This window comes from Solea solea, chromosome 11, assembly GCF_958295425.1.
Source record: "Solea solea chromosome 11, fSolSol10.1, whole genome shotgun sequence".
NCBI lineage: Eukaryota > Metazoa > Chordata > Actinopteri > Pleuronectiformes > Soleidae > Solea > Solea solea.
The window spans coordinates 1,277,747-1,304,160 of NC_081144.1; the positions used below are offsets into that span (position 1 = coordinate 1,277,747).

A 26,414-nucleotide genomic window follows, 5' to 3' on the forward strand; every position below is an offset into this window, starting at 1 on the left:
GATTTATAAACAACGACTCCAGTGAGACCACATCACACCTGTCTCGCTGCTCCCTCCACTCGCTGAGGATTGATGTTAAACTGTTATTGTTGGTTTTTAAAGCTCTTATTGTCTTACCTCTCTGAACCGGACTCTTGGGCTTTTAGATTTGCCCAAAACCTGGACTTAAAAACTGAGCTGCCCCAAAACCTTGGAACGCTTTAGCCATTGAAATGAAATCTGCCCGCACCATTGAACCTTTGAAATGACCTTTAAAGACCCACGTCTTCTCTCTGGCCTTCAAAGTCAACTTCTATCTAGGTTTTTATTGTTTTATTATTTTACTGTTTAACTGTGGTGTTTTATACCTTGTCGTTATACCACCGTTGTTTTTAAATGTGCTCCAGGAATAAAGTCCTCTCTCCTGAGGCGGTTCCTCTTTCAGATTTAAGGATTGCAGTATTCACCACCTCATCCCCGTAGTTTAGCTTCTACAAAACTGACTGAGAGGAACAAGTGAAGGATGTTTCTGAAGGAATCTGCCCATCGTTGCAGTTGTTTCCTCTGCTGCTGCTGCTGCTGCTGCTGCTGCTGCTGCTGCTGCTGCTGCTGCTGCTGCTGTTGTTAACCAGCCAGGCCGTCATTAGTAGCATCATATAGTGCATATTTGGTGAGTGATCTCATCCAGCTGTTTGGCCAGTAACAGCAAAGACAAACAGAGGAGGCCGGAGTCTAGACGCTGCACGTCTGGCCCATCCAAACTGTAACCTCTTCACAGATAAGGCCTGTAAACACACAGTGTATATGCGCTGACATTCACGCGGCTCGTAGTTGCTCGTGTGCAGACTCAAACAAACACAGCTCTGACTCTGTGAGGAGTCACTGATCTCTGTTTCACACTCTGTCACACTCACAGAGACAAAAGCTTGTATGTGTGTGTGTGTGTGTGTAAGTACCCGAGTCATTAACAGTGACACATGACTGCGGTGAAGGGGTGGGGCCTGTGGGCGGGGCCTGTCACCAGGTGATGCAGGATAAATCAGGGCTGGAAATGAGGAAGCATGTTGTCTCATTTTCTTTTTTAAATAAGGCTGTTTAATAAGTCTTTCCTCTTTTGTTAAAGTCCTGGTTTTGACCAGCAGACTTCCTCTCAAAAAAACCCTCAAGCATGTTGCCATGGTTACCGTCTTCTTTGTTGTGGAAAGTGTTGAGCTACAGGGATCACGTGGCGTGGAATGATGAATTTGACGTCCAAACAAACACAGAAAGTACCTGGACATACAGCCCATGGACAAGCGGAGGGGAACTGGGCTTGTAAGCGTGGGGTTGCCAATCAAAATCAAGGTTTGGGGTACCCTTGAGCAAGGTGCCCAATCCCCATTGCTCATTGTTAATTGGACACTCCTAAATTGACCCGACCCACGTCAGGAAGAGCCGCCGCTGTATTGACCCCTCGAGAGGGAGAAGCCACAAAAAGAGAAAGAAATGAAGTAAACAGCTTCAAAACAAACACTATGAGTTCAATCGCTGGTTTGTATCTGTGGTAGAGCTGAGCTGATATCATACTTGGTACTGATATCGGTCTGATACTGGCCAAAATCACTGGATTGAATATCGTGAAAAGAGCTTTTAGCTGTAAATATGCTGTAAACACGTGAGTACATTCTACGCACTGTAAAGACAGACGTCCACCACATGACCACCAGTCATGTGACTGTGAAGGACGTGAGCGTTACCTCCACGCAGTTATATTTTAAAATATAACGAGAAGGAAAATGTTTGATTGACCTGAAAATCTTTGTTTTGGGCCAATACCAATATGTTTTCGTGATATCGGTATCATTGAGCGTCTTTAAGTGGTTATTATGGGTCACGTTTGAAGAACACAGCCGTAGAATGTCCAGACGAGGAGGTGTCACCTCCACCCGTCCTGAACACTCACCCATTCACTCGCTGTGAGTGACTTCAGAGTTCACTTTGTTCTGTTTGCAATGACCATGAAGCAGAATGCAGGGGCGTAGCAACAGAATAGTCAAGGCAGGTAATTGCCTGGGGGGCCCCCAAAGCTGAGAGGATGGAGGCGGGGGCCCCTAAGAACAGCTGATAACATTACTTCACAGGAATGTTCATTTTGTGAGAGAGAACTCATCTAGAGCAGGATCTTGTTTGCCTCCCATAATCCCAAATTACATTATAATCAGAAAACATTTCCCTCTATTCCCACTATTATTTATAGCTGTGCTCAGACTTTTGTGAACATTAAAGAGGTGGTTGTTCAGATTTTCTTTTGCAGTGTGGTTGTATGTGGTACTGACACATAGTTAGAGCTGATTCTGTGGCTCATGCCACCAGTGGACTAACTGTGGAACCGCCCTAAGACATGGACGCTTGGCTGCCAGTGGGGACAAAAACAGATTTAAGCCACTTAACAGAGACTCGCCTAATAAAAAAGTACAAAAATCGACTCCACAATTTCTTTACAGTATGTTTGCTGCTTATTCCAACTGGAAAAGTACATTTTTAAATGTTCTGATCTGTTAAAACGAGGAACTGTTAAAACTCGCAGTGCCAAAGCCCATAGAGAAAATTGTGGATTCTTACATCACAGTGCAGGAGTTGTGGATCCACCGTTGCCTCCGTGAGTGAGCGCCAATGTGTTATTATGTGACTTCAGTGTTTTGAAATACTTTGTTTGGATTTACCTAAGTAACACTAACTCACCAAATGAAGGAGCAGGAGACGCTGAACTCCTTTGTCCCTGTGAGCTAAAAACCTTGGTTTTCTCTATGGACTTTGGTGCAGCAAATCTTTATTAGTTAAAAATCTGTATTGTTGCTGTGTCCCCACCATGAGAGCGAGTGTCTGTGTCTGAGACTCAGTGAAGACAACATGTCTTTATCCTTCTTTATACACCTCATACAGTAATTGCAGGTTTTCTCTAATCACAGAGCAGCTCACATTAAATTTAGCTCACAACTCTGAACCCCCCGGTGTTATGTACTGTGAAACTCAGGGTGTGTAAACCTGGACGTGGACTAAAAGAGTCATTAATGACATCATTTGGACTGCACTGATCTAACAAGTGATGGCACTTTGCACTCTATTGCACCGGTCACTGACACTCCTTAATGGGATGCTGTGTGTGTGTGTGTGTGTGTGTGTGTGAAAATATAAATTTAAATGTTTTTTGTTTTTTTTTAAAGAATTTGAAGAAGTTTACTGATTTTTTTCAGTGTCAAATGTGAATATTTTCTCCATATAAGAGAAAATAATGTTTTCTTTTGCTCCACATAACAAAGAAATCATTAAAAAAATTGAATAATATTAGTTTGTGGACAAAACAAAGACCTGTGCAACATCATCATTTCCTGGTTTGAGAAAGAATGATCAACATTTTTCAACTTTCTTTGTCTTCTATATTTAGTTTTTGAATGTTTTGTTGTGTGTTTGTTCCTGGGAGAGTGTGTGTGTGTGTGTGTGTGTGCAGTGTACCGATAATTGTTTTACTTATATTAACTTTAAAGTTTAAAGTAACGTTGAAGGAAGTGTCTCCAGGCTCCAAGTGTGCACTCTCATATTCACTCTTCTCCTTTTTCCTTTTCTCTCACACAGTCAAAGTGAAAAGAGAGAGAGAGGGCGCGGCCAAGCAAAGCTGAGCAGACTCCGCCCAGAAAAAGAAATCCAGCGAACCAAGACACAGCCGAGACCATAAAAATGAGTGGTTCCCACCCCCGGCTCCACCAGAGCGCCTCGCCCGCTCCCAACGCTCTCTCCTCGGACAAGGACGCCGAAATGCCCGCCACGGAGAAGGACCTGGCCGAGGACGCGCCGTGGAAGAAGATCCAGGAGAACACCTTCACCCGCTGGTGCAACGAGCATCTGAAATGTGTCAACAAGCGCATCGGCAGCTTGCAGACGGACCTGGGCGACGGGCTGCGGCTCATCGGGCTCCTGGAGGTGTTGTCCCAGAAGAAGATGTTCCGAAAGTACAACCAGAGGCCCACCTTCCGCCAGATGCAGCTGGAGAACGTGTCGGTGGCGCTGGAGTTCCTGGACAAGGAGAACATCAAGCTGGTGTCCATAGGTGGGTCTCACACACACACACACACACACACGCACACTGCAAAACCAGAACCAGAACCAGAGCGAAGGTTTCCACAAACCTTCACCTTCATTCAGGTTGTGTCTCCACTGTTAACTTTGAGTCATGAAAGTAGTTGAAAGTGTATAATTGTCTTTCTTTCATTCGCTAACTACTAATATTGTGTCTTGAATTGCGATATAACATTTGAAAGTAGCTGAAAATATAGAATTGCGACTTTCTTTTGATTACGATCATCCCTAACTACTGATATTGTGATATGATCTTTGAAAGTAGCTGGAAGTATATAATTGCGTCTTTCTTTTGTTTGCGATTAACCCAAACTACTGATATTGTGTCTTAAATTGCGATACAACATTTGAAAGTAGCTGAAAATATAGAATTGCGACTTTCTTTTGATTACGATCATCCCTAACTACTGATATTGTGACTTGAATTGCAATATAATCTTTTAAAAGTCGGCTTAAGTTCAATATTCATCATTTAATAATTAAAAAAAACCGTGACGTAGGATTACCACAGCATCAAAAACATTAAAGGACCAGTGAGGTGGATTTAATGGCCTCTAGGGGTGAAGCTGTGTATTGCAACCAACTGAATCCTGGTACAGCATGGCCATCTTAAAATGATTAAATGATGATTCAATTAGGGCCGAAGAATAAATTGAGATTTTATCCAAATCGCTACTGTAATGTTCAAATGTGTGTCAAAATGTCACTTTAGATTCATTTTTGTCTTGATCTGTACACAACTATCTACAATCTGAAGAGAACATCTTTGTTTCTCATGGATCTGCACAAATATCACACAGTAATCATTTTAAATATGGTTTTGAGTATAATTATGTAAAATTCATGTCGCAATTCCTGTCAAAATAATCACATTTAGATATTTATTCAAAATGACTCCGCCCTAATGTTCAGCCCTATGTAGCAGTCTGAGTAATTTGATTAAAATATCCAATTTATGTATATTATTTATCATTTTATCATTTTCAGTACTATATGAGAACATAAAGGTCCAGTGTGTAACTTGTAGGAGGGTTTATTGGCAGAAATTGAATATTCTACCCTCAAAATCTCTTTCAGGCAGGGGGCGCTGAAAATTAGCAGTAGCTACAAATGCATTTCTACACATTTCTGTTAAATAAACACTGAAATATAAATGAAAAAGTCTGTTTGTATTAGTGTATCATAGCTTTTTCCGACTTTAAGCACGACTCTTGCTTTCCAAAGGCTGCCATCTTCTGAAGCAGCGCCTTTGAATAAGCTCCATTTTTTGCGTGCTCAGGGCAAGGGCCTTGCCTCTTGCTTTGCAGAGGCCACCATCTTGCACGGCCCTGTTTCTAAAGCAGACAAAACAACTAGTGTAACCAAGAAGAACGACTTTCTGGTGCCATGACAAACATAGGCAAGGGTAGGTCGCAATCTGCCATCTCACCATTAGATGTCACTAATTCTTCTATAAACTGTTGTGTACGTCGTAGAGTCAGAACAGCTCTGTTAATAAATGGCATCCTTTGTGGTTTGCCACTTTGCATAGTTTCCACTTGCTGTTTGAAACAGATTAATTGTTCAGCTGTAGTTGGATGTGATGTGTGTGTGTGTGTGTGTGTGTGTGTGTGTGTGTGCGCAGCCTAAAGTGAAACATGTCGCTACCCAGTAGGAAAACAAATCAAGCATCTGTCACCTTGTAAAGAAACATGCTGGAATGTGGAGTTTGCTGTTGTGTAGTGGTGTGAAAATAAGTGAGTGTACATGTTTCCAGTGAGAAAGCAGGCGTTTCCCCCCGCGGTGTCCAGGGGAGCTCCGCTTTGTCTCAGGCTGTCCAGATTTGAGGCGGGTTGTTTTGGGAGGAGGGGGACATGAGTGTGCTGAGGGTGGGCCCCAGGCCCCTTTCTCCTGTTCCCCCTGCCGCCGCCGGAGCCGGAGCCGGAGCCGGGCTGGGCCGCTCCGAGCCAAACTGTGAAGGCTGGGGATTCACTTCAGGCCTAGTAGCACAGGAGAGCTGATCCTGTACTCACTCACACACAGAAACACAGGAACACAAGGCTATTGTCTGTGCTCATGTCGTGCAGTGGGCTTGGTCTCCCTCTACAGGACTTGGCTCCTGTTTGGTGACATGGACGTGGGTTTTTCTGGGCTTTGCCGACATGCAGCTGCTCTTCTCCTCACAACACTGGATGGATGGTGGTTTTGATAGAGTTTGACTCCTGTGGGTTACACGATAAAAAGTTCCAAATCAGTCGCTATTGATAATTATTGCAATAGAAAGTGAGTTTTTAGTTTTGCTCTTGAGTTAAATTTGAAGAAACCAGTTTATTATAGACAGAAATCTGAGGTAAAACATTTAATAGTAAGTAAATGTTGTGTCACAACATTGCTTAAGGTGAAAAAACATTTACTCAATAATTTTGTGCCGGCATGTCGGTATTTTAAATAAAAGTAATCTGAATGCAAAGTAAGTATTAAATGCATGAAAAATAAACGTTTGGATGGAAAAGATTAGGGCAAATGATCTAAATAAGCAATAATCATCCAATTATTGTGAACGTAATTGCCTGATTATGGTAGATCATTTGAATGATTCTTATTGTTCTGGTATTAATCAGCCAAATCGATCTACCTTTAAAGTGACTCAGTTAGTTTCATGTTGTTTGAGTTCCCGTGTAAAGGTTGAATCAGTCCTGACTTGAAACTGAATCAGTGACTTGCACCATCAGATCTTTGTTCTCCACTGACCTGCAGTGAAGCCACAGTCAAAAGTTCACTCTCCAAAGGTCATTCTCCAACGCAATATTTCATCATTAGTAATGATTGTGTTCATCAAGCTTGTGCGTAGATACTGTCTATTTTGATCATTGGTATGGGTGTTTTTTTTAAAGCATTAATGCGTTTCAGCTTATTGAACGTGAATGTTTAGGTTTTTTTGCTCCAGCAAGCAAAAAATATAAAAACTGATTAATTTTGGTTTGTGGACCACACGAGACATTTGAGAGCATCATCATTTTGAGGTTTGGGAAACATATTTTCTGACATTTTTGGCAAAATACATTACACATCAATATAATATACATTACAATCAATACATTACATTACTTGATTATGAAAATAATCATTAGCTGCAGGCCCAATATCATCTATATAAACATTAAAGCTGCAAAAGTCCCGTTTTCAAACCTCCTTTTTTGGGCAGTACGAGGTTGATAACTTTTCTTGACTGCAGATGATTGTTTGTGTTTGGAAAGCTCTGTTGCTGGTACTTTTTCAGGGATCAGTGCCAGGAACCAATGAGCCATCCTGCATATCCCTGTCTGTCTGTCTGTCTGTCTGTTTCTCTGTCTATCTGTCTGTGTGTGCCTCCCACTGACTCACCCTCATCGGAGCTGCTCCTTCTGAGTCATGTCAATGTGAAGATGAGAGAGGAGGGCAGTGCTCTCCCCTCTTTTACTTCCTCCTTTCATTGCAAAAGTAGACACACCCAGTCAGCAAACCCTCACCACAAGTTACCAAACACTGGCCACAGACCTCTTGCACTCTGGTCCTGTCTACTTTTTTTTAAAGCTTCTGTTCTTTTCTTTTCTTTTCTTCTTTTTTTATTCCTGTCACCAGTTAGTTTTGACTGTATCTTCTCTGCACCTAATTTTCTTAAACGACAACTACACCTCTTTCATTTCTTCTTTTTACGTATCGTTTCTTCGAGTGTAGAAAGTATTAATATGCAACAGTGGCCACTGTGACTCCCATCCTGACTTACTCAACACAAACCAGTACTTTGCTTTACCAATGAAAAGCCAAAAAAGGTCACATTTTGGAGTTGAACAGGACAAAAGCTGCAAACATCAATCATTAATAAATAAAGTAATTCACACTGTCATTAGTTTTAAAGTGTAAAAAAACTAGGCTGTTAAAACCTCATTTTAATCTCCGTTACAATCAAACTCAAGAAAAACTTATAATTGAGAAACAGAGAGCATTTAATGTTTGGTATTTGTGGCATTTTTGTCCAATAAAATTAACGTGTTAGTGTTTTTTCACCGTCTCGCCAAGAGTTTGATGAGAGAATTGGCGCGGCCGTCATACAGTAAAACTTTAGCCAGATTAGCCTGTTAGCCATTGGTGCGGCTAGTTAGAACTGGGTTATACGGCCAAAAATGATCAAGATAAAAATAATAAAGTCAGTCGACATCAATCAGCCGGGTTTGAAGGACCTTTTATTTTTTTTAAGTTTTCTTTGAAAGCTTTTTGTTTGAGTTTAACATACTTTGGTTTAATTCTCTTACTAAGCACTTTGTTTTAACAACAGTGATAAGAAAAGATATTATTGTTATTAATCATAATCAGTTCATCGTGATAAATGTCACATTCACTCTAAGTGAAAGTTTTTGAAAACGTTTTTTGTTGTTTATATCTGAATATAAACGTTTGATGAATGTATAATATATGTCAAACTATTTTGTTTTTAGATCATTATATTATGATTTAGGGCTGGATGTTTTAGCCAAAAGGAAATTACGAACAATCAATCCGTCGTTATCTTTGATAAATGAGTGAACGTCGAAGAAAACCACTTAGTGGTTTTAAACATAGATATATTTAGATTTTGTTGTGTTGCAAATGCTATAAATAAAATGTATTGTTATTGAATTGGTATGGCCCCACCTTAAATGGGAAATGACAATGTTGGAAAATAATTATTGATTAGTCGGCTTCTTTAAGCCCCAAGGTGAAGTAGAAAAGAAGTAGCAATTATCTAAAGAAACCCTCATATGTCATTATCTCCACCAGCTTTTATCTCCCTGTCCTGACTCGAACCATTAGCATCATCTGAGATGAAGGCTGTTATTTGTTGTATTTTTGTCTGCGTAGACGAGGCAAGACAAGCTAGGCTAGACTCCTTGTAGCTATTGGGTAAAGCATAAACAGAAGAAGCTAGCTAGTGTGTCATTACTTGCTTGGTTGAAAATTTAAACAGACACTAAAGCCTTGATTTGTGAGAACGGTTCCAATTTATTTCACACATTTTGTGTTGGCAGCAGTTTCTGCAAACTAGCAAAGTCGAGCTAACAAACATAGCAGCGAATTAGCCGTTTCTAGTTGAGTCATGCCAACTTATTCTGCCATTGGTGTGTTTTTGCTTATATTTGCTCGTATTTGACATTATTGACGTCAAAGTCACTAACATGACAGTAGCATTTCACGCTGACCGTAAATCCACCAAGAAAATCTACCAAAAAAACAATCTATAGCTGTCACTGTGTTAGCTCCGCTATGGCAAGCCTGGCAAAACGTGTTCGTGCAAAGCATTGTTTGTACTTCTGTTGCACTGAGGATACACATTATGTAAACTTGCAGATTCACTGTGCACAGGAATAAGTCTCTCAAATACTTTGAAAGATCTTAAACATTAGACCAGTCCTTTAACAGGGTCAAATGATGTTTCATCTTTAAAATTCAACTGTTTCAGGATCCTACCTTGATTTGGAGATGCACCTAGAAACTGCAGCCCGTATTATATAATATATTATATTATATATTTATACCCAAATGATAGTTTGCCTCTGTCCTTATAGCCTCAGTTTGGGTCGGAATGTACTTTTCCTGCTTCTCTCTGTGACTATATTGGCAAAATATTACATTCATGAATCTCTTCATTTATCTTTAATTATTGGGTTGTGTAAGAATGACTGTGTTGTGCACACAGAGTCAATACTTGCAAGAATATTCCTCTGTGATCATCACACCCATGTTTGAACAAGCTCAATCATTTCACTTGGCTTCATTCCTTGTGTGTGTGTGTGTGTGTGTGTGTGTGTGTGTGTGTGTGATGAATCTTAAACACCCGAGCTGTGTTGAAGCAGATCAACACCCCAAAAAAACCATAGGCTACTGTTAATAAAACAATGTGCGTTCCATGCATTTGTCAACTGCCCTTGTGTCCTCTGGGCTACAGTCTGTCAGCAGCACACACTTCAAACCCTCTGTTGAAACAACAAGATGCCAGTGACTGCCAAACTCTTCCCATCATCCACATGGGCAGGCTGTGAGGTGAATAGATCTGTGGTGTAACTATGTACCTTGTTACCTCCCCCTGTCTTTTGCCTGGGAGGAGAAGAGACGTACAGGTTGAGACAGACGCCTGTGTGGCAACATGCAGACTCCTCCTGTTACATAGTTACATAATAATGAAACATGTTCTATATTAGTGCTATAAGAAGAGGCTTGTCGAAGCACAAGTCGTGTCCTTGTGAATGAGACCCAGGTCCATCTATGTGTTGCGTAAAAGAGGAAATAAATGAATTGTTTTGTACACTCGGTTCAACACTGCAGTTTCTACATGGGCTCATGTGAGCAGTAGCATCACACCAATAACAGTGGTTAATGTAATAGCACAGCTGGTTTTAATTACTAATCAGTTATCAAAAGTTATACAAGTTGGTGTGTATGAACTACTTGGTAGGAGTTGGTTTGATCCATGTCTCCAGAAAAATGTGGCTGTACCGTGTGTGTGTGTGTGTGAGGCACTTTTTATTTATTTTGTCCGACAACGACGGTAAATAATATTTCTGGGGTCTGGACTCCTGTTTTGCTTTTGTGTTTATTCATCCCTGCAGGGAAATTCCTTCCCTACATTTAACCCATCCTCTGCTAGAAACTTTCCCAGAATAAAGAAATGGGCGTTAGGTACCTTGCTCGGGGCTCACTCAGCCCTTTGACCTGGTGGGACTTGAACCAGCAACCCTCCAGTTACAAGCCAAATTCCCTTTCCACTTGCCCACACTGTTGGTATTTTATAAACCAGTATTCAGTGTTGGTTGGCCTCTGAATGTCAAAAATGTGGAGAATGGCCTTGTCTGAGACTTCCATCTGGACTAGTGAATATTTGCTTCATGTAATTTGATTAACCGATGCTTCGCTCTTGCTGGGATTAAGTTTGGCTGTTTTTAGACTTGAACTTTGGACATTTTGACGTTCACATAAGAGGAGCACAGCAGGAGATCGTCTAGGTCAGATGTTGAGCAGGAGAATGTCCTGAACATGGAGATGAGGGGATGGAGCTTGTGTTGATCGTGATCGGGCCGGACACTTGCTCACTCTCCACTTGTGAAATTTTCCTCCTGTGTTCTCACCTTGGCTCACTCGAAACATCATCTGTCAATTTGACAAAGCCGGGGAAGGTCCTGAGAATGTCTGAAGCGCAACACGATACCTGTCAGGATAATCGTGGCTCTCTTCAGATGGTGCCATCGCCACATGGACACAATTTACTGTTACACAATGTTTCTGTGCTAAAAGTTTAGAAGAAGCACGTTCTAACACACTGATCTATTGTAACTATCAGACTTCTAAGCCAAATTCCAGTATTAACTGCTTGGCTTGTTAAGCACAACATTGTGTAATGGTGCCACTGTTTCTAAATGACCTTAAACCCATTCGCACGCAAACTAAACATGGCCTTTCTGAAGCACGATCTCTAGCTCCAGCCAAAATCATTCTGATGTATCCAACCCGAAACAGCAGCTAGTTTGTTGCACAGAATCTGGTTCTGGCAAAGCTTTTTCGCAAACATGTTTTGATAAAGGGGGAGGGGGGGGTCAATACAAAAAATAATTTTCTGAATTGAACGGTTGTTTGCTCCATTGAATGTCAGAAAAATGTTAAAAATGTCCATCTGCGTTTCCCAAACCTTAAAATGACAACGTCCTCAAACCAAACATATTCAATTTATATAATTAGGCGTAGAAATCACAGAACTGGTTGTATTAGAGAAACTAAAACAAACACTCAAACCAATTTATCATGGCTGTAATCAGTCAGTCAGTCAGGAAAAGGAGCAAAAACCATGAAGATCCATGAAGGAAATTCCTCACTGTTGAAATACTCTTCATTTCCAGTATAACTGATGCTAAGCTCTTTGTGTTTACACCTCGGTTGCTAACAAACACTCGCTGTTGTCACAACTAAAAGACCACATGTGATTCAGCCACCAGCAAGTAGCTTGGGCAAAATCCAGTTTACTCCCAAGATTAGTATAAATCTGCAATAAACTCCCGCTGTGTGATTCAGTGTTGCTTTACCTGCATTGATCCGGTTTGATGAATCACTCATTAATATTTAACTTTCAGGTGAATCATTATGATGTATCATGTTCTCTATTTTTCCTTTAAATTCTCTAACAAATCATCATGTCCATGTTGGGGTGGCGACATGTATAATCACAGTGTGAGTGCTTTTATATCCTAAACTTCACATGGATAGTAAATCCACCAAGAAAATCTGTTTTTGGATAAAATTAGCCAAAGGGACGATCAGTCTCCAGCTGCTCCAGTGACTCACACACCCACCAGTTTCAGTCCAATTCCGAGGAAACTGTCCGGTGAAGCTGTTACGATCCATATTTTTCTGCTAACAATGGGCCTATTTTTTTAATGAGAGACATTTTGACAGATCACAGTAGAAAAAACTCACATTTAAATGAGTAAATTAATTATGGCTGAGTTCCATTTAGCTTCCTCAGTGTCTGGTTGCATGCTGACTCAGGAACACACTGTCCAGACTGACAAGAACAAAAAGTCTTTTACTTTTCTCAGTGATTTCAGCCAATGTTGGATCGATACCAGTCGACCACTTTTGGCTCATCCCGAGAGACAATAGCTGTGTTTCCACTGAGTGGAACAGTTTGGTTTGATACAGCAAAGTACATATAGTTTTTTTTGCATTTCCATTAGGAATAGTACCAAAATAACAGGCCCCAACCATTCCATTCTATGGCACGCTTCCCTTGGGATACGGTCAGTGTGGTGTATTCAGTAACGAGGCAGCTGCACGCGTTTAACAACTTTACTAGCAGGTCGCTAGTAACACGCGAGAGTCTCGGATACATTACTGAGCACGTGCAGCACAACAACTCAAAAGTACGGCAAGTCTTTTAGGCCGATCAGTAACAAACGAATACTGCATTACTGTAATATATCACATTTCCTCCCCCAATGCTAACTCAAAATATTGGAGCTAAACTGGCTGTCTCCCTTCCTTCCCTGTCGTGTTGTTGTCTGTTGTGTAATTTCCGATGCCGTCGTTTGTTGTTGTTGCACTGGTACGACGTCACGCTACACAACTGTGCTCATGCCCCACCTACCAAGTACCTACCGAAACACAAGCCTGACCCTTGGATTTACCGTCCTGAGCTGTACCACGGTCGACCCCTGGGGTCAGTCAGGCTTGCGTTTCACCTGAGAACGGTACCTTTACTGTCCCCGATGGCCGTGTCTGAGAGATACGTGGCATGACGTTGTACTGTTGTTTGACAACAAACCTGACGCAACAAACAACCACTCAAAGGACAACAACAGAGGACATCCAACAGCTTGGTTGTTTGTCTTCACAAGACGTCAAGCTTTTTATGAGAAAAGTTTGTGGACGTTGATGAAAAACCGGTCGCAAGGTAGTTACCACTTTACTCTGGTACCCCAAGGGAAGGGTACCAAACATGGAACAGTTGGGGCCTGGTTATTTTGGTACTATTCCTAATGGAAACGCAAAAAAGTATGTACCGTACCAAGCAAGCACATCCATACTGTACCAAACTGAACTGTACCATGATGGAAACACTGCATTAGTCCATTTTTATATGAAGTCTATGCTTATATGTCCTCAGCAGTGTTTTCAGGCATCTGTTTTCTCAGCCAATAGAAAGAAAAAAAAAGACACATTGTACAAACAGAAGACAGACACAGTTAGAGACACAGCTGGGTGTCCACAGTGGCCAAAAACACACGAGTTAATGCCGTTTTAAACCTATTACTATTTTACTATGAGTGATTATTGTTCAGCATTAACGCTAAAGCGGCTCCCATGGCTCCTTTAACTGCACCGTCAGTCGTCGGATAATGAGTGGAGAGAGCGGTGTATGGACCCTCTGGGACGTCTGAATACAGTAGTTTATTTACCGAGAGTCTGCTCGTGTTGGTGACGTCAAAAGGCATCAAATGTAATCTTTCATTTTCAGTGACAGTGTGGTGGTGCAGGGCGGAGAGGAGCGTTGTCCTGGGAGTGTGATAACGGCCGAGTATAAGGCCGTCGCGTTAGGTCAAAATGAATGGCTTCCTGCCCCGTTCATTATCATTATCGTAGCTTCCTGTGTGTGCGGGCGGAATGCGACTGGTCAAGTGGATTGTGAGGATTAGCGGGAGTGCACGTTTGCATTTGACGCAGTGGTATTCAGGCTATTGCATGACATCAGAGTTGGAATGAGAGTCGCCCCCCCCCTCGCACCCATGATGCCTCATGTCCAGACAGCAACACATTCTTTAAGTTACTCACAAAAGCTGTCGTCGTTAAAACGATTCACCGATGTAAACTGTTTTTTGTTTTTTTTTTTTAATAAAATGTGAAATCGTGGGGGGGGTTGTTGCTTTACAAGATTTTACCTACAAATAGACACATGCTGGTGTTCCTGTGCCAAAAAGCATCTGGAGGGGATCTACTTTTCCAGACCTGAATCATATTTGCCAGACCGAGAACTATCAATTACTTGGAAAGCCATGCTCTGCTCTCATGGTCGATCGTAGTTCTGCGATGTTTCCTGGAAGCAAACAGTTGATTAAAGCCGCATGGTATTTATAAAACCTCCTCATTCATCATTTTTTGTGTGGTGCCCCGTGTCCTCCTCTCACCTCCTCAGCCTGCCCCCACTCACCACTCCCCACTCCCCACACGCTTTTCCCCTGTCTGTCACCTCCAAACTTCACTTTCCCTCAGCCTCTCTAGTGTCCTCGCTCACATGGACGCATCTCGGCACATCCTCAGCGTGCACGCCTGTCAGTGCAGGCTTTAAAAATGTCCTACACGGCACTTTTCCCTCCGTGCCTCTTGCTTTTCTTTTCTTTTCTTTTCTGGGCCCTCCACCCCCCCTCTCCTCTTCTCTCCTCTCCTCTCCTCTCCTCTCTTGTCCTGTCCCTCCCTCCTCCCTCTGTCTGTAACAAGAGCTCAGGGAAAGGGAGGGCTGCCAAGATCCAGTTTGCTTCTGCCCTTTTAAGGCTAAAAAACCAGAAGGAACTTTTTTTTCTTTCTTCAGTGGAGGGAGTGAAGAGAAGGAGAGTAGAGGGAGGGAGGGAGGATGACTGGAAGGAGTAGAAAGGAAGAGGAGGAAGTGTAGTAGCTTGGCTTGTTGCATGGAGTTAGAGGTGGGGTGGGGAAGTAAAAGAAAGGAAAGAGAGAACTCCAGGTCAATGATTTTCAGCTTTTGTATGACAAACTGAATTCATGTCACAGTTGTAAAACTTTTCCCTGTCCTTTTAATTCATGATTATTTTGTATTATGGGAATATTTTACTAAGGCGGATACTGCACAGGCTACTATATTAGACTTGTGTGTGTGTGTGTGTGTGTGTTTGGGAGATAAGGGCAGTGTGGAATGTGTGACATTTCCTCACTGTGTTCAGGCTGACCCGCTTTTCTTTACCAATTTTTCCAGACATGACTGTGTGTGTGTGTGTGTGTGTGTGGTACCATTGTTCTGTAAAACACGTAGTTTACTTTGACTTGTTTAATTGGCTGCACAGTCTGTCCAGACAATACAGTAAACAAACAATGTTTCCATGACAACTGCAGATTTCTCTCTATTCATGTGTGACATACACCGCAGGGCTGCATTGATTATTAATCAGTTAATAATTGAATTGTCACCAAATTTTGTATAATCTGTTTAAATGAATATTTTCTGCTTTCTTTGCTCCATATAACTTATAAATCATTACTACTGAATAGTTTTGGTTTGTGGACAAAACGAGACATTTGAGAACATCATCATTTAGAGGTTTGGTAAACACTGATCAACCTTTTCTGTCTTACTATGGACTAAACAAGTACTTGTTGAAAATAACCACCATAAATCTATAGTTGTGATGCTTTGTTTAACTGATGCAGGGAGAGAAAATGGCTGACGCTCTCTTAGCTTATTAGCTGTGTTGCTCCGTCCAGGTCTGTCGGAGCCTGTTCTGCTCTTGTTTTTAGACTTTTATGAGATGTGGAATGTGTCTGAGGTACAAACACATCTTTTTAATTAAGTGTGTAAAACTTTGGGTGGAGAGAGAGAGACAGAGACAGACAGAGAGAGAGAGAGAAAGAGATGCTTAGTGTGCTAGCTAGCTAACACCAGCTAACCTAAGCAAAAAGTGGCAACCCAGTGGCGTGATTGTTTTGAAAGTAGAAGAAAGTGTTTTTGGAAAAGCAGAGGTAAGTCTGACTGATCCACTCATCCACTGCACAGCCTACATTTATTGGACAATACTAGTTATCAGCTAATTATCAGCTCTAAATAAACTCATTTGTTTGTATGTAGAAGAGTTGCTTCCTCATGGCCATTCAGTTAAACACAAGTTTCAACAACATCAAGCTACAGCTGCCGGTCGACTGTATTTTGTGATGACGTGAGACGATCACAGGTATAATCTGCACATACATGAGGTGATTAGTGATGGGTTTTATATATATACTGTGTATATATATATATATATATATATATATATATATATATATATATATATATATATATATATATATATACTGTGTATATATATATATATATATATATATATATATAAGTAATGGACGTGTTCAATTTGTAGATTTCTCAGCATTTTTCCCAGCGAGGTTCCGTTTGTTAGCGTGCTTGTCTAACCGTGAGCAGCGTAACTTAAAGAGTTGAGAATGATTGGATGTGCAGTAGGTGATGGCCTAAGGAAGACATTTGGTAGTTAGACAAGTCATATCCCTTCATTTGTACCGCCGCTAGATTTGTTTTGCAATCTTAAGGCGGAGGCGTCCATGAACAAACATCTCACAGACATGACAAACAATACGTGATAACCATTGTAAACCCAAAGTAGAGTGAGGTAAATATGCTCCAAGAAATACATGATGCAAAATAAACAACACAACAGCTGGACAAATAAAAGTCAATTCATTCATTAAGAAGTAAATGGATAATGTGCCATATTACTTGTGCAATATTGTGCAATGGCTGCAGGAACAAACCTGCTCAGTTGCATTGTCTAAATTGTATGTGACTGTCGTCGGTACATGTTTGACCTGCAGCTCACCGATCGGCCGACTTGACCATTGGATGATCAGCTTGAGAGTATTTCTGCTCTTCACCGTGCAGTAAGATTACAAAAAAGATAAGAGGGGAACTGGGCGACTTTTGGAATGCCTTCTCCAGTATTTCTGTGTGTCATATCTGACGTATAACAATAATAAGAGCGAGACCTCAGGACTGTTCTGACCTGCTGTGAGTTTCCATCCTTGTCCCGACCACAGCCTCGAAAGCTAAACTTCTCCAGATGTTGCAGTGCGACCTTAATATTGTGCAGAACCATTTCCACCCCCTATGTTACCACTCTTCTTCTCCCCTCCTCCTCCTCCTCCTCCTCCTTCTTCCCCCCTCTCCTTCCTTGAAAGGGACCAGGTCGCGCTGTGGGGTCAGGGGTTGTGATGATGTCATAGCAGTGTCACTGGGGTGGGGGTGGGTAGGTGGAAGGTTGGAGGGGTCGCAGCGGCGAGCCAAACTGATGAGTCATGGCAGTTTTGAGGGGGGTGAAAGGGGCATCAACAAATCAACTGACACATAAACTCTCCATAAGGTAACTTCCATACTCACACACACACACACACACACTAGTACATGGGGGTGTGTGTGTGTGTGTGTGTGAGTCAGCAGAGGCAGAGTTTGGGACCAGTGTGTGTCCGTATATGGCCTCTCCGTCGGGGCTTATGTGCTGTGGTGTGCCGGGAATGCTGGCGGATTCCTTGCATGTTTAGTGGCTTTGTGTGTGAGAGTCATGAATCAAAGAGCTGCAACACATCTAACCACACGTTATTAGACTGTGTGAGGGTGAGAGGGTGAATGTACATGTGCCCCAACTGTACCCCAGAGTACGGATCACAGCGTTGGTGAGCGCTGACCTCCAGTGAGGCTCTGATACTGACTCAGTTCTTCTTAAACGCTAAACTGTCATTTATTTAAAGGGATGGGATGATGCCACTTTTCCAGGATCTACTGATACCGATATTAGTCTCATACGCTCATTGTAAACCATTTATGAACTATGAAGCTGTTAATTTGTCCATTTTTTATTTACATTTTTACAGTCTGTGCATAATGAAGCATGCGATTTATTGGCTCTTTGGATTGTTATATACGACGACACCAATTCCCATCCATCATTTTGAATTTATTTAACCTTTATTTCACTAGGACGTCACATTGAGATTTAAATCTCCTTTACAAGTGAGACCCAGTCAAAGTTTAACAGAAGAAAACAACAAACCGGTAGAAATAGAATAGATAAAAACAAACCAGCAACACAGTGACATCTGTTTAACACTGAATTACACAGACCATATACATGAAGAAGGTCAGTTAATAGTCTAAATCTCTAGTTTCAGCTCGTCGGCAGCAGCACAATGATGTCAATTTAGTCAACGATGTTCTAATTTAGAGCAAAATAGACGGTGTCGTTCAATAGGAGCTGGATATCACCGGGTTGCAGGTGATATCCAGCGTCTCATCGGTGAAGTCTCCTTAACGGTTGACACTTGGTTCATTGAAACAGTTCAAGGGCTTCAGAGGAAAATTTGTGGGGTTGGCGTCGGGGGTCGACTCTGAAATGATGAAATGATCACAGTTGTTTTTGTTTTACTTTTACACAACTGATTATGCAGTTAAATATGAACACGTCTATATAAAGTGAGGACAAATACAAAAGTAAAAACTATAAATAAAAAAAAACAACCCAGTGGCATTTCCTGTGCTGTAATGTTGTGGTCTTGTCTGTGCTGTGCTGTTCAACACGCTGCTACACTCACTGACACACCCCTCCTCCTCCTCCTCCTCCTCCTCCTCCTCCTCCTCCTTCTCCTCCTCCTCCCTCTGCTCATCTGCATTCCTGCTGCAAGTGGCGGCCTGCGATTCTCACCGGTCCCTCCTCCGTCAATACAGATGTAAATTTATAGCCGTCAGACATCTTTCCCTGTTTCTAGGCCATGTTACTCTGTCTGTCTTCCTTCCATCTCTCATCTCTCATCTTCCTGTCTTATCTTCTGCTTCTTGCTTCTCATTCCATGACCCCCGCCACGCCCCCCCCCCCCATCATTCCTGAGCAAACGGAGTTGCCACTCTGTCGCTATAACGACGCAGCTCTCTCAAAGTTCCCATGGTGATGGGTCATCCAAACAGGCCCCTGTGTCTGACCCGACTCATTTTTTTATCACTGTGTGGAGTGTGTTTTTCCACTGGGAGCAGCAGCCGACATGTCATGTATGACAGTGTTGGCAGCGCGTGAGCACATCTCTCTCTCTCTCTGTGTCTCTGTCTCTCTCTCTCTCTCTGTCTCTCTCTGTGTGTGTCTCTCTCTCAACAACCGGCTAAGATGTACCGAGACGTGTCCCAGTTGTTGTTGTTTTTTTATTCTGAGTCTGTTTAGTCTTTTTGAACAGAAACAAGGGCGTGTGCGTGTGCGTGTGCGTGTGCGTGTGTGTGTGGGTGTGTGTGGGTGTGTGTGTGTGTGTGTGCGTGTGTGTGTGCGTGTGTGTGCGTGTGTGTGTGTGTCACAAGGACCTTCTATCCCGTCAAACTGCCAAATGACTGGGTTTTATGAGCAGAATTCACTCACAACCAGAGCTTAAGAAGAATTTTCTCACACCGAACTCGATGTACGATATTAGTCAACAACTGCAAAAACTTAAAATACTGAACAAGTTCCATGGTGGGTTTCAAACAAAGTTTCCCCTTTAGGGTTAACGTGCAACAAAATACAAGCATATGAACAAGATAACACTGTCAACAACAACAACAACAAAAATATAACTTGTCAGTCAGCTTTCTATTGGCTTCAAACAATAGTCCAACTTTCATGGATCTTATTTTAACTATGGGAGCCCAAAGAAGAGCGTCAATGGTACAAATTAAAAAGAAAAACTATTTTTATTAAAATCAAATATGAATTAATAATTAATGTGGATTATTATTTATTGCCCAGCCCTATCTGAAACTTTTCTTGGACACTTCTTTTTGTTTTCATTTGAAACCATTGTGAAACCTTAGTTATTTTGAATTTTACAAATTTTAACTAAGTCATTTCTAGCAACTTTTACTCCACTACATTTCCTCACTTTTTTTAATACTTTTACTTCAGGAATATTATGACTTCAACTTCTACCAAAGTCATTTTCTGTGTTAGATATCACTTTTTTTCATGCAGGCTTCATTTCCTGAGTGGCTCTGCTTTCTTGATCATGCATCGACCGACCCCCCCCCCCCCCCCCCCCACACACACACACACACTCTTTTGGTTCAGACCTCCTTTCTTTCTGACCCCATCCTCAAACGTTTGCTGCCAAACAGCTTTCTGTGCCTCCTGCTGCAGGCGTTAAATATTCAGCCCTTTCACTCGCCCCCGGCCCCCCCTCCCCATCCTCTGGTAAATGCAGAATAAGAAAGAAAACATCCCCTGCAGTGTTGGAGTTACTACCAGTTATTCCAGTCTAGACAACAATAACAAACAACATGGATGTGAGTAGCACTGGGAGCAGAGTAACCCCCCGTGTCTCTGCAGCTCTTATCAGAGCGCTGACAAGTCTGAGAGACTGCCAACGGGACGACGCTGCTGTCAGAGGTGAACTTCACACGCTCGTCTCCGTTCGATGGTCCAGTCTAAAACGTTTCAGACACATCACAGACACTCGCCTGCACACACTCCACAGCCTCCCATCGTAGTTTCCGCCTTAACTATGTCCTCATCAGCTCCACCCTTTTCCTCAAGGCTGGACCTCCCTTATCAACCTGATCAAGTGCTACTTGTGTGTTTGTGTGTGGGATGGAGGTGGTGGTGGGGGTGTTATCTCCCTCATGCCCAGGCTAGCTTCTGGTTGCATCACTCTGTCCTTGTGCAAACTGTGGTTCTGTCTGAACACAGATGAATGCCTGTGATGGAATTTGGAAGTAGCAGACATGTTTGGAGATGTGCTGCAGCAGCAACAGCAGCAACAGCTACGGTTGGTCTACCTATTATTCAATAATAGGTAGACCAACAGAGTTATGTAAATATGCATCAGACCTTTGGAGTCTGTTGAAATAGAAATTGTAATGATGCAGAAGTGCGGCCATTTATGGGAATTTTGCAATATGATTAATCCAGAAAATTCCCATGATTTTTACACTATGTCTTTCTGATTGTCTTTCATATTTTGTGCTTGAATCATCTCAGTGTATGCAGAGCAAACATGCTCAGATTATAGATCACCCCTGGCAACATGTTTTTTTACCAGAACTTTAGCAGCAGCAGCGCTTTTTTTACACCTGGATCACCATTTTCACACATGTCATTTAACAGCTTTTCTTGGTCTGAATCCAGATATGAAATCTGTTGAAAAAGGCCATGCATTACCACAGTGGAAGCCAACATTAACTACCTTTATCTCTCTGCAGACCAGAGCGCACTCTATGGCTTCAGGTGTGCAGTCCCTGCCTCTTTAAAGACGTAGATGAGATAGCAGACGTGATCCTGAGGGGAATTTGAAGCAAGGATCATTACAGAGTTTCAATTCTGAAACATTTCAGGAGAAAAGGAGAATTAAACTTCATTGTAATTCTCCTTTTTGCGTTCTATGTAGTGATTATAAACCTGACTGTAATTTGATGGATAGACGAGTTATCTTCTGAAATCTTCTTGTTGTTTTTTCTGTGGAGTAGCATGACTTTAAATCTCTTTCTCTCAACTCCAGACTCTAAAGCCATCGTGGATGGGAACCTGAAGCTGATTCTGGGTCTCATCTGGACCCTGATCCTGCACTACTCCATCTCCATGCCCATGTGGGACGAGGATGAGGAAGGCGACGGCAAGCAGAAGACGCCCAAGCAGAGGCTGCTGGGATGGATCCAGAACAAACTGCCCGAGCTGCCCATCACCAACTTCAACAGGGACTGGCAGACTGGCCGGGCCCTGGGTGCCCTGGTTGACAGCTGTGCTCCAGGTCAGTGTGTGTCCCAAAGCCAGGGGCCTCCAATTAACAGAGGGCCTCAAATTAAAGCTTTTAAAGAAATTAAACCCATTTCTTACACTGTAAAAGTGAAAATGCTGCAAAAAATACAACATTTAGTCACAGGAAAGGATCTTTCCCGTTTCAAAATAAAAGCTTGGCTGTGTTTTACTAGTTAACCCTTAGTACAGTGGTAATAATACAGAACTCCTTATATGGACGTCTTCAGGTTTTACAAAATGTGTGTTGTTGAGTCAAAGTTATGATTCATTTTACATCGCATCACGAAGGGTTAGGGTTAGGGTAACGAAGTCACAGCAGTTTTACTCAGCCATGCAGTGATGACTCCGCCCACGTTAAGTAGGTACTTTTCTGTAGTGGAGATGCAACCGTGTCGTGCCGAGGCAAGTAGAGTCGGTGGAAATGTGCCGCTTTTGTAACCTCTGTATATACGTTAATATATATATATATATATATATATATATATACACACACACACCGTTAAAAACCATCACTTGAAAAATCCCATGTATACCCACTTATTTCAGCATGAAAGACACTTTAAGACAACAAAGGCTGTAGATGAGTGAAAGTGAGGCATAGTGATGGAGGTTTCTGTTTACATACTCAGGATGTTTGGCATACCTGTGGCTTGCTGTCAGCCCGGAGCCGCCGATAAGCCAGTACAAAGATTTCCCTACAGTGGCCAAAAAAAGCAACACACAGAGTCAATAATGAAGTTTGAGGGGAGAGGAAAAAAAACACGAAACTGCTGACACACACACACAGACAGACACACACACAGACAGACAGACAGACAGACAGACAGACAGACAGACAGACAGACAGACAGACAGACAGACAGACAGACAGACAGACGCATGGCAGGATACGTCTGCGTGATAATGGAGGAATAATATGCGATGGAAAAATCCAAGGGCAGACATCTTTGGAGGAGGAGATGCTTGATGAGCCCACACTGAAGTTACAGCTGTAAGATTCACCTTCACATTCCGATTAGGCCTGTTTTTCACTCTGCCCTTTATCTCCGGGATGTCGCCAAGGCTGCAAAATGTGGCGTCAGCACTTTGGCCGTAATGTAACGGGACTGTCGGGAACATAAGAAGCTCTCAGCCTCCGTGGAGTCAGATTTTACTGGAGGTCTCTGTTTTACACACACTCTCATGCACTCACTTAGCCTTAAACAATGTGAATAATCCATAATTATTACATAATGGTTTTGGAAATGATTCACCTGAGCTGACGTCGCCATATTTCTCTTCTTTTTCCCCTCCATTAAATCCTTTAAATATAGTTTTCTGTTGTGTTTAACTGTGTTTTCATGCTTCTTTGCTGCAGGTCTGTGTCCTGACTGGGACCAGTGGGATCAGACCAAGCCAGTGGACAACGCCCGCGAGGCCATGCAGCAGGCTGACGACTGGCTGGGCATCCCACAGGTAAAATAACATCAACAACACAAATGTATGCCTCTTTTATTGGTGACAAATGACATTAAATTCTGGCAAACGTGACGTTTTGTCCTTGTTTTTTAGTTTTTTTACATGTTTACAGGTGCACAAAAATCCATTAATGCACCGTCAAGTAGAAATGTGATAGGGAGGTTAGGGCAACTGTGAATCAGGAATTGTAAGGATAAGAGCTAACAAGGACGAACTGATTAAATGATTTTGTTGGTTAAACGTCAAAACAAGAGCACCATGACCTCAGTAAACATGTCATATTTTCTTCAAACTCTTTGAAAACAGTGATTCCATTTTTGTTTACACAGCTGTTGATGGCAAATAACCTCTTCAAGTAGACACAAACTTTTTTATTATTATTTCTTTTCCCAAACTGTTTGTGTGACTTTGGGTCAAGCAGCAACATTTTTGTTCGTATCTGTCATCTTCAAGGCGTGGGACACAGAAGAATCCTAGAATAATGATTTAAAAAAAAAAAAGGGAACGTTCCCACCCCTTAGTAAAGAATAAACTCTATTGACCCACTGCAACACCCCCATCCAGACCTGGTATTAAAAGAGAAGTTAAAATATTAAAATAAGATGAAACGAGACCTTATTCCCAAAACCACCTTCCTGAATTTGAGGATGCGTTTGTGCCACTTCAGTTCAATCTGAACAAATCCTTTTGAACCTTTTGAAGAAAAGAAACACATTTGAATCCACTAGTGGATCAACAACTCATGTAAGCTGTGATAAAAATCATAGGTTTTCTCTGTGGACTTTGGTCCAGGGAGTGAGCGGTTAACAAAGTGACACCGGCTTCAGTTTCCACTCACAGAAGACAATAATCTTGACATAAGTAGGTATAGATTTGCAGAGGCGGTCCTGGCTAGATTTACACCCTGGGCGAAACTACCGTTAAAACTTCTTCTTTTTTTTCATTTTTCACATCGCCCAATTTATTACATGTAGGTTTGTGGGTCTATGTTAATTTTAGGATTGAAATAGAATTTATTTGGCAGCCGTTGTGTTGTGTTGTGTGGCCTGGGATCAGTCTATGTCAGTCAGACCTGTATGACTCCCCGCAGCAAGTTGACGTGACAATGAGGGCGCCTCAGCGCTCACTCCAATAACTTGGCATGGAAATGAGCGGTTGTCTAGAAAACTGGCGAGTTTTGTTTTGAGTTTTTTCCTTTTTCGAGCGCCCTCACATAGATTGTGCCCTGAGTTCGCCCACGTTACCCATAGCAAAAACTGGCCCTGCAGATTTGTGGGGTTCCAAAAAAAAACCCTGAACTATAACAGTGTAGTATTTTAGTGTTTCCCCAGAAGAAGAAGGTTTAAAATGTGATGTTTAGATGTACATTGTCTGTGCTGGTCTGTGGGTTGTGTTGCTGTGGTGAATGTTTGATAGTGTTGTGTTGGCATGATTGGCACAGCGCTGGCAGCTGCTGCAGCCTCGCGTGCCGACAGTTGACTCTGTGGTCGTCGCTGTTTCCGCCGTCAGCTCTGCTTCTGCTGAGAAACTGTCCCCGCTGCTGTCTGTGGGCTGTAGAGTCAGACAGGGAGCGCGTGCGCGTGTCTCTGCCCGCCGGTCTGCGTGCGAGTTTGCCACAGGTACTTTCTGTAGCGGTTAACGTGTGTGATAAGCATCAGTCAATCACTACACAACGCTGGATTGTTATTGTGGGTAGATGTTGCCCTGGCAACCAATCAAACGCTGCCGCAGGCTCGTCTCTGTCATCAGTAAACGATGGAGAACAAGGGAAATTCTGACCTATTGTTGTTGTTGTTCCTCTACTGTCTTTTAGGTGATCACACCAGAGGAGATCGTTGACCCCAATGTGGACGAACACTCCGTCATGACCTACCTGTCCCAGTTCCCCAAGGCTAAACTGAAGCCTGGAGCTCCTCTCAGACCCAAACTCAACCCCAAGAAGGCCCGCGCCTATGGCCCAGGTACACACACACACACACACACACACATTCCTGTACAGTATTCTCAGCGAGGACACTTATAGACACAAAACGTACCCTTAAGCCAAGTCTTGACTCTTTAAAAGCCCTTTAAAAGCCCTTGAAATTGAAACGTGCACTAACTTCACTTAAAGGTCACATGACAAAATATATGTCTGCTTATTTTTACAATACCTTCATAATATGTTCACTGCTTTACTTCTGCTTTTTTCCCTCCACTCAAAACTGAGGTTTGTAAACCGCTCAAATCTCATAGAGAAAATCACCATTTTAAGCCCACAGGAAACCGTCTGGTCTATTGCTGCGTCATTTAGTAAGTCTGTGTCAACGAGGTGAATCTGAACAAAGGATTACAAACACCAAAGTCACAAAATGACACACACGAACTTGCTGATTTAGTCAGCGGTGGATCCACAACCCTGTGTGTGCCGTGACGTAAAATCACTCATTTTCTGAATGGACTTTGGTGTGACGAGTGAGTGCTTTACACAATGATGAAAATGTCTTAACAGTGAGGAAATAAAGTTATAGTAGCCTGCAGTAGACGTGCTGTAGATTGTATTTGACCTCAGAGCTTTTTCCTTGGTCGGTTTTGGCAGCCATGCTTTCAGTGAGAGCGAGCGTCTCTGTCTCGGCTCTTTCAGGACTCTGTGTGAAGCCACTGCTGATAAAACCTGAGCTTTTCCTTTAACTCTCAAAAAGCCCTTTGAAGTTATGAGGAAGCAAATTTCTTTGTCACGTCCGTGGAAAGACGCACAAACACACGTCCAACTAGACTTTGACAGGGAAACACATTTCTTTCATCACCCGTGTTCTGTGATTTCTTGTCGTTTTTGTCGTTAACTTTTACATGGAC

At 42.3% G+C, this 26,414-nt stretch overlaps 1 protein-coding gene across 3 annotated transcripts in view; it reads left to right on the top strand.

Annotated features, from left to right (window-relative positions):
• The window catches only part of flna (filamin A, alpha (actin binding protein 280)), a 61,884-nt gene that overhangs the window by 5,909 nt on the left and 29,561 nt on the right, over positions 1-26,414 (top strand). For all 3 annotated transcript variants that reach the window (XM_058642440.1, XM_058642442.1, XM_058642441.1), the window contains exons 2-5: positions 3,592-4,063; positions 21,865-22,113; positions 23,479-23,576; positions 25,393-25,540. In XM_058642440.1, coding sequence (XP_058498423.1) covers positions 3,694-4,063; positions 21,865-22,113; positions 23,479-23,576; positions 25,393-25,540 — 865 coding nt within the window. In that variant the 5' untranslated portion in view covers positions 3,592-3,693. The remainder of the gene's footprint in view (positions 1-3,591; positions 4,064-21,864; positions 22,114-23,478; positions 23,577-25,392; positions 25,541-26,414) is intronic.